We start from the raw sequence: 9,353 nt of genomic DNA, 5'->3' as shown, positions 1-9,353 counted from the left end.
AGCAGCAACAGCAGCAGCAACACCTGTTGGCTCAAAAAGAGAAGTAAGTTTCTTGCTAGAAGTTAAGAAATTCAGCTGCACTACACATCAGCTACTAAAACAGCAAGTTACACTAAAATGCAAGAATGCAATGCATGATGAGTATGCTAGAATGAAACAATATGCAAAAACAGCCAAGAAAAATTCAACACAACACAACCAAGTCCCCGGCAGCGGCGCCAAAAACTTGGTGGCTCTCTAAAAGAGTCACAAACATTATACCTGCAAGTGCACAGGGTCTAGTGTATAGAACAGGGCAAGCAGGGTCGATCCACAGAGACAATGTGTGAGTAAGCTGAAATCTTCCTAAGCTAAAGTTATCTAAACAAGTAACTAAGTGGCAGTGAGATAGTGAACCAAGGAATAACTGTGAAAACAATGGCATGGAGCCAGAGGCAGTGAAGTAAAGAAAAATCAGTGGCAAAGGATAAGAAAAACGTAACCAAAACAGAACATGAGAGAGAAATTGTGGATGGGAATGAAGTGTATGGAGATGGATGAGAATTCCCTTCACCTAGCTAGTTCACCTAGGTTAACCTTGTCATGTGTCTAGTTAACTACCTAAAGTCCTTGGATTAACCCCTAGCATTGCCTATCTGATTAAAGCATAAACAATCACAGGTCAATTAGGTTCTAGGCCTCTAACTAATATGGCTTTGTTAATCCCTCAGACTATCACTGACCCCTAGCATTAATGGTCTGTTTAAAGCACCACTAATCACAAGCCAGTGAACCCTTGGAATGTCACTAACCTAAGTGTTTTGAGCTCAACAGGATGTAACCCAAATGGCTAACCAACATGGTTCAATGGTCTTCTCACCCTAGTGGTGGATTAGAACATAACAAACATGGTGATTAACATAATCATGATTAAAGTATCAAACATCACAAAATTAACAGTAACAGTAAACCCTAAAAATTAAAATTGAAGGACCCTAAATTGATTTGAAATGGAAATTGAAATTAAACATGAAATTAACCCAATTAGGGGGTAACTCGGATGACCCAAGAACCGTTTTAACATCCTACATCAGTTTCTATTTATAGCTTACATCAAATTCCTAATTTCTAAAAACCCTAATTTTGAAAACCCTAAATTGATTTGGGGAAAATCAAATTCTCTCACCCATGTGTGAATTCTGCTCGACCCATGCTTCTTGATGTCCCTCTGATGCTCTTCCTGCTCCAATTGATGTACTGCAACCCTAGCTCGAGTTGTTTCATCAACTCCACACCTAGGTCAGAGAGATGTGGGTTTGGGGAAACGACTAGGCTAGGGAGAGAAAACTGTGGTGCGTACGGGTTTTGGTAGAGGCGGAGAGGGGTGTAGTGAAGCTCGAGGAGCAGCAGTTGCAGGCTGCCATGGTCGGGTGGAAGGAGGAGCTGGTTTTGGGGAAAATTGATTTGGGAAGAAGAACCCGATGGAGAAGAAGGGTCTGTTTGGTTAGGGGTATAGGTTCCTGATGCTAGGGTGTGAGGCGGATGTATCAAAGGTTGATGATCAGCGAAGCGAAAGCGTAGGATGAAAAGGTGATGGAATGATCCAACAGTGTGATAGGAACGACCGTTGGATGATGAGACACAACAAAACTGACGGCTTCAGATGGAGTTAGGTACTATAGTGTTTGACAGGAGCTTCGGATTTTGATGCACAATGATGAGGCGACCGTTGGATGACAAGATGGATCCAATCTGACGGCTCTCATGGAAATGAGTATGGATAATGGAAATGGATTTGGGTAAGGGTTTTGGGCCTTGGGTATGCCAAGCCCATATATTCTTTAAGAACAATTCTTCCTCTTCAAGCCCACTTCTAGTTGATCCGGCTCTTGCAAACATCATTCTTCGCTTCCTTCTATCGAGAGTCTTTGCCGTTCCTTTGCTCTTTTCGCTCCGTGAGATAACCAGGATTTATTTAGTACCTAAAAATGCAAAATTAATTAAGAAAAGTATTTATTCTTGAAAACAACGAAAACACAGAATATGGGATAAAATGTAGAATTAATGCACAAAAGATGAGTTAAATGCCAAGAAAAATATATAGAAATATGCACTTTTTAGCACTCATCAGGTGGTTGGCATGCCATTGACACATGTGTCATGGCATGCCTTGGCGTGGTTTGGAGTGGCCAAAACTAGGGTTTTGGGCCAAAAATTACCATGTGTTGTTTGGCGACCTTGGACGGCTAGGATTTGCATCCAGGATGGAAGGGTGGCCGTTGATCTTCGCACGCCTTCGTTTTGGTAGCCGCATGGGGAAGGCTGACATGGTATGGCGCGGCAAGGTGGTTGGCATGCCATTGACACATGTGGAATGGTATGCCTTGGCGCGGTTTGGCGTGGCCAAAACTAAGGATTTGGGCCAAAGGTTACCATGCGTTGTTTGGCGACCTTGGACGTCTAGGATTTGCATCTAGGATAGAAGGGTGGTCGTTGATCGTCGCACGCCTTCGTTTTGGTAGCCGCATGGGGAAGGACATCATGGTATGGCGCGACAAGGTGGTTGGCATGCCATTGGCACATGTGGCATGACATGCCTTGGCGCGGTTTGGCGTGGCCAAAACTAGGGTTTTGGGCCAAAGGTTACCATGCGTTATTTGGCGACCTTGGACGGCTAGGATTTGCATCTAGGATGGAAGGGTGGTCGTTGATCGTCGCACGCCTTCGTTTTGGTAGCTGCATAGGGAAGGCAGGCATGGTGGGTCCAAGGCCAATGGCACGGATGGCTAGGCATAGTGGGACCAAGGGTTTGGTACAGACGGCTTGGCATGGTGGAGCCAAGGCAAGGTGCGGTTGGCTTGGCATGGTGGGGCCAAGGGTTTGGCATGCCATTGACGCATGGTGCGGCTACATGGTTGGGGCCAAGGAAAGGTGCGGTTGGCTTGACATGGTGGGGCCAAGGGTTTGCATGCCATTGGCGCATGGTGTGGCTAGCATGGTTGGCATGCCTTGGCGCGGTAGACGTGGCTGGCATGGTTTTCCATTGGCACAGTGGTGCGGCTGGCATGGTTGGCATGCCTTGGCGTGGATATGTGGTTGGCATGGTTTGCCATTGGCACAGTGGTGTGGCTGGCATGGTTGGCGTGCCTTGGCGCGAAGATGTGGCTGGCATGGTTGGCATGCCATGACGCGGTAGACGTGGCTGGCATGGTTTGTCATTGGCACAGTGGTGCGGCTGGCATGGTTGGCATGCCTTGGCGCGGAGATGTCGCTGACACGGTTTTCCATTGGCACAGTGGTGCGGCTGGCATGGTTGGCATGACTTGGCGCGGAGATGTGGCTGGCATGGTTTTCCATTGGCACAGTGGTGTGGCTGGCATGGTTGGCATGCCTTGGCGTGGAGATATGGCTGGCATCGTTTGCCATTGGCACAGTGGTGCGGCTGGAATGGTTGGCATGCCTTGGCGCGGAGATGTGGCTGGCATGGTTGGCATGCCTTGGCGCGGTAGCATGAGAATTAGGATTTGGCATAAATGATGTCGGTCAATGTTAAGGGTTCTGCCGTGGAAAATGACACATTAAAAAAAGGTACCCTGGTAATTCTTACATAGGCATGCTGATCGATTCAATAAATGTGATAGTGGTTATAGTGACGTCATGTCAGTTGTAGGGTTTTACGATTTTAACCCTAAACTAAAAACCACCATCAACACCTTTTTATCTTGTCATGCTTGTAAATCCTTTATCAATTCTTTGTATATCAAATATTTTTTAACTTTTGAAATTTCTCCTTCAATGCAAACTCTTTAAGTATTTAACATCTCTTAATGTAAATTCTCCTTGTGATATACCTGCATCTATAAAACAAATCATTCTTTCTAACAGTTCGAGTTAACTTGGTGGTAATAACATGTATAATAATATTTACTTATGACGAAAAATAACCTGTGCGTAAGTCTATCATACGGGGGCGAATAACACCCTTTTATATGCTTGCATTATCATACTTCCCTCTGTTAGTTGCCGCCAGATGAGTGGACTAAGCAAATATTGAGTCATAAAAGATTACTTGTTATCATGTATGTGTGTATTTAACTGGTGAGGTGATCTAGGATGTGTCTATTTGTCTTAATTACTTTGTCTTACCTCATCTTACGAGTTTACCTTATTTTGTTGCCTCAGCTATATTCTGTTTTAATGTGTCACATCTATACATCTGCTGATTTCTTCTTGTGGGAAATATCCTTTCCGCATGCGGTTGTATTCGTAAGCTTAGTTTCTCTCATTAGTATATCCTGCAAAACAATGATTATTAATTTCTTTTGGATTTTTCTCATGAGGTCTTATTTTGACTTTCTAGTTAAAGGTCTTGTTTTTCCCAGTATATGATTTTGTTTCCGTGCGACGAGATCGCAGGAGGCCTTTACATGTTCGTGTAGCAGCCCATTGATCTCGCCTGATCATATTTTAGTATTATTGCCTCTTCAGGTTTTATTCACGCGCAAATACGACAAGCCTTAATACTCCGGTGAGTAAAAAGCCTCATGATATTTGCGTCTTTGACACAATTCATCTCCCTAATGGAGGATGCCGTCATTGTATTCCCCCTGATTTCCCCTTCAAGGAGGCTTACCCCTACCGGGTTAGGGTGGGCTCCTCCCATCCAGCGATGCAACAAACATTTGTTTTCGCGGCCTCTTATCCCTCCGCCGATATGGCTTATGGTTACAAGACCGCAGCTTAAGTGGGGTTTCTTCAGATCGAGTGCATCATAGTCAAGACTTGTCAAGAGCGGCCAGGTACGCTCCAGACGCCCTAGGAACTCTTGACCCGAACCGTGTACCTCGGTGCCTTGATCAAGTTTCTGCACTCCTTAGGAGAGACCTTATCACCTTAATTTTTCAATTTAGGCGCCTCTCCTGGATGAGATTTTAATCCATCCCGAATCTCCATGACTCAAGCTCCAGCGTCGGTGTAGCTTTCACTTGAGCCGTGCTAACTAGGTTTTCCCAATTATGACGCGCGTTAGGTATTATTATTACCTCTTGTTGTATGCGAACTAGGGTGCACGCCATAATTGGTTACCTAGCCTCCCTAATTGGAGTCTTTACTTCTGATGCCTTCTATTAAGTCTTATTATAAGTTCTTATTTTTGCCTTTTTCTGGTGTAATATCATCATAATGAAAAGATGTTTATCACATTCATATGTATGATTAATACAGTTCTGCTATCTTCTTTTCTTATTCACATCATTGACAATTGTCTTCTAGAAAATTTTATATCTGAGATTTCTTGCTTGCTTATTTATCCTTCTGTGATTCCCGAAGTTCGCGTATGTTATCCAATACATTGAGTCGCATGAGTTCCATTTCTTTTTTTGTGCGATAACTGCCGCAAAGACCGTATCTCTTTAGATACATTTGACTCAGCTCATTAGATGATGCTCGATTCTTCTCATCTGCCAACTCATACTTTCCATCCCCAACTACCTTTCTGATTCTGTATGGTCTTTCCCACATGTTTTCCACATTTCCTTTACCATTTTTTCTGATAACACGATTTCTGCCTCAATTCTGAATCTCCTTCATGGAATTCGTGCATGTGCTCCTGTGAGGTTGTTATCTCCTTTGCGGAAGTTTTTATTATTTCACCTTCCTTACTAACAACATCTACCATTAATCTTTCACCTCACTGACTTTCTCGTATCTGCTGTTTCCAATTTTTTCTCTTGCTTGTGCGTTCTTCACATTTGTCAACATCAATCTCATGGTAGGTTTTTCCTTCAATTAAATCTCCTCTTATTACTCCAATACCTTGAGGGAGCGGGAACTTGATGCGTTGATGGAAAGTTGACGCCACTCCTAGAATACCATGTAACCATGGTCTTCCGATCAAATCTTTATAGGGTGATTCTACGTCTACAACATATAATACTATTTCAGATGATATGCTCTTTAGAGGAATTCACATTGTTACCTCTCCTTTTGGCTTGTTAACTGTTCCGTTGAAACCGTAAATATTATACGTTGATGGGATAAGTTCTTCATCTCTACCACCCATAGTCTTGTATGTGTGATAAAACAGAATGTCAACTGAATTATCAGGATCAATTAATATCCTATTGATGTCCCATGTGTCCACGTTGTCTTCTTCATCTTCATCCTCTTTTGCCTTTGGATTGATTTCTAGCTTAACCACTAATGGGTTTTCGTGCGGTTATCCTCCTCCTGGTACTTCTTCTGTGGTAAAAGAAATATGTTGCTTTTGCCATTCCTTCAAGGGTGATATCTTCGCAAGATTCAATATTTCTCTTCCATCACTATCTCTTGCGAAAACTCGGCTCAAGAAGTTATCATGGAAATCCTCTATTCTTTTGAATGAATGTATTATTGAATTACAATATAGATTCTTTGCCTTTGCTCCTACTTCAATAAAATATGTATTCCTTCCTTTCTCCACACCGGGTGCATCACCTTCTAGTGGTGGTGGTGGTGGTAAATTCTGTGGTTGCTGTACCAGAAAATGATTTAACTTCCCCTGATCAATCATTCTTAGTATGATTTTCTTCACATTCCTATAGTTGTTTATCGTGTGGCTGTGGAAGTGATGGTAAGCACAAAATTCTCCTTCCTGGTGGTGGCTCATTTCCCATATTTGGTGGTGCTGGTATCTCTTCCATCAAAATTATTGCTTCCCAGATTTTGTCTATTGCAATATTTAGATGCGGCATCTTTATATGCTCTCATACTACTTTATTACTTCCTTGACCTTGATTATAATATTTTTTTTGGCCTCCATATCCTTCTGGATGGTTATTAAGTCCTTGAATCTTATTGTTTCCTTCATGATTATTGAACTGTCTTTCTCTTTCAAATTCTTCTTGATCCAGACTACCCATGGATACTAGCTTCTGTTGATCTCAACCATCACCTTTTCTTGTCTTCCTTGAGATGTGCCTGCAACTGTGTTCGTTATTTTCGGGAGTAGACTTGCATTCCCAGCTTTTGTACTTGTGTTCGCAACATGATAAGATTCCATTTCGTTATGTTTCTCTTCAAGAGAAATGTACACCTCCTGATACTCGCGTAGCTCTGTCATTGATATGGTATTTTTGATTCTGAATATTTGTGTGTACAGCAAGTATGTTGCAAAGAGTGAATTAATGAATGCTAGTAAGAAGTTTCTCTCATCTACTCGACCATCCATGTTACTACACATGGATCTCCATCACATGGTTAAGCTCAAGCTCTCATTTGTCATTTTTCGCAGACCAAACACCTCTTCTATGCGTGGGCGTAATACATTATTATTGATATACGCTCCTAGGAATATTGACTATAGATGGTTAAATGACCTTATCGTTCCTGGAGGTAAGCCCTCGAACCAATTCAGAGCTTCTCCTGATAAGCTAGATGGAAAATACTTGCATAGAACCGCATCATGATCTTCCCACTGTAATAAAGATCTCACATAAGCTTTTATATGCTGTACCGCACAGGTTGTCCCATCAAAAATATTAGTGAACACAGGTAAATTGCACTTAGGAGGTATTCCCGTCATCTGTATTTGTCTTGCAAATGACGTTTTTTCTGCTTCTTCAATGGCCTCGTCCAATTGTCGCCTTCCTCCCTCTCTTCTGGTGGTCATCATTTCTCTTACTTCCGCTAACTCTCTCAAGATTTTCTCATTTATCACTGGGTCTTGTTGTATTGTCCTTTTCAACCTTGCTTGTATTTCTCTATTTTCACGCCTGTTCTGTCGTATCGCTTCTTGTAGTTCTTGTTCTTCGGCTTCATCTCTTCTTCTACGACGCCCCTATCTTTCATCCCTTGCGTGCATTTGTGCGTCATTATACCTTTCATCTTCCTCTGTGCAATCCTGTGGAATTCTTGTCATTTCTCTGCCCTGTGGTATAATTCTTCCCTGTTCTCTATCAACTTCCGCATTCTGGTTATGGAGTGCGCGATAACGTTTGCGTCTTATCACTCGATTGTCATGATTATTCTGACGCACAACCTCTTGTAATTCTTGTTCTTCAGCTTCTTCCACTCTTCTCTGTCTTTCCCTTTCGCGCCCCAAGTTGGTCTGCGCGTCATTGTATCTCTCAGCTTCGTTTTCGCGCTCGTAATAATTCCGTAGAATTTCTCTTTCTTGTAATATCACCCTTCTTTGTTCTGGTTCATTCCCATCATTTTGATCATGACGAACGCGATATCGCTCGCCTTGCTGTTCATGCCTATTATCTCTGCTACCCTCTTGTGTGCGGTAATCTTCGCCATGTTGTACGTACCGATCATCGATCAGTTGTTGTTATATGCGATATTCACAGCGTGGATCCTGTAAATCTTCATTTATCTGAAATTTCTCGACAATGTTGTCCAAGGGTGGTTCTTGTCTAATAGATCTTCTACTAGACCTTGACCTGGAGTGCGTGGCGCTTCTTGATCTTTGCTCTTGCAATCTTAGGTTCTCTTCTCTTAACTCATTATTCTGGCGTGCTAGATTCGCACGTTCTTCATCTTCTCTCCTTCTTTCCGCAACCAGTCTCTGTCGAAGTTCCTCAATCGTCATGTTTTCTTTATTTCCTTCTATAAGTCCTTCGTTTACAGTCCTTTGCTCTCCTTCTTCTTCTTCTTCTGTTAAATATGTTTGTGAAGTATGAACGCTTACTCTATCGTAATCGATAATTCTATTCTGCACTGGTTCGTTTTGGATCTGATTTTGGACTTTATTTCCTCTGTTGTTTCTTTCTCCCATCCTTGACGATTCTACGATTTCGCTCCTTCTTCTACCAACGATTCTTCTACTCCTTTTAATTGATACCACTTGTTCTGCTGCAATTGCTTGTCTCACCATCTTTTCTGTCTGTAACAATTTACTAATGATGATCATTTTTTTGAAACAACAAAGATTGTTGATTGAATCTTCAAACTTTTCCAAGATTATGAAGATCTCCTAACTTGTTTTCAAGAAACTCCACCAACAGGGTATATCATTCCGAGCTGTTTTCTAGCGCCAAAATGTAGTTGCAGGAAATCCTACAACCACATCTTTAATGAAATCTACGGAACAACTCAAGTAATCATCATAAAATTCATAAGAACATTCATTGGATCTTTAATTTGGATACAAAATAACAAGAAAACTCTAACTTGAAGAACAAACAATCTTTTTCTCTCCTAAATTCCTTGTCTAAACTCTCAAAAAGATCTCTTTCAATACAAGGTCGCTCGATCCCTTATATAGGGATTTACATAGTGGATGACAGCTAATAAAGCCCTTATTTTCGGATCTGGCGTGCGTCATTAACGCACACTTACATTGACTCTTTTTGCACGTGTTCTATAACATAGCATGACTCTTCACACTTTTC

General features: G+C 42.0%; 1 protein-coding gene across 1 annotated transcript; it reads right to left on the bottom strand.

Moving 5' to 3' along the window:
* Nucleotides 1-7,795: 7,795 nt before the first annotated feature.
* LOC113359242 (trichohyalin-like) lies at nucleotides 7,796-8,836 on the bottom strand. The gene is made up of 2 exons (XM_026602909.1): nucleotides 8,308-8,836; nucleotides 7,796-8,250 (listed from the first exon to the last, which is right to left on the bottom strand). The coding sequence occupies exons 1-2, from the start codon at nucleotides 8,834-8,836 to the stop codon at nucleotides 7,796-7,798; spliced, it is 984 nt and encodes a 327-aa protein (XP_026458694.1).
* Nucleotides 8,837-9,353: the final 517 nt, after the last annotated feature.

Source organism: Papaver somniferum, chromosome 3, assembly GCF_003573695.1.
Source record: "Papaver somniferum cultivar HN1 chromosome 3, ASM357369v1, whole genome shotgun sequence".
Classification (NCBI taxonomy): domain Eukaryota; kingdom Viridiplantae; phylum Streptophyta; class Magnoliopsida; order Ranunculales; family Papaveraceae; genus Papaver; species Papaver somniferum.
This window is presented reverse-complemented; position numbering and strand designations above follow the sequence as displayed.

What these genes read in the sequence shown, in the direction of transcription:
- LOC113359242 (XM_026602909.1), bottom strand. Translation starts at nt 8,836, where the DNA reads ATGGTGAGACAAGCAATTGCAGCAGAACAAGTGGTATCAATTAAAAGG. An exon ending in AGATTTACAGGATCCACGCT is followed by an intron (nt 8,251 to 8,307) that starts GTGAATATCGCA and finishes AACATGGCGAAG; the next exon opens with ATTACCGCACACAAGAGGGT.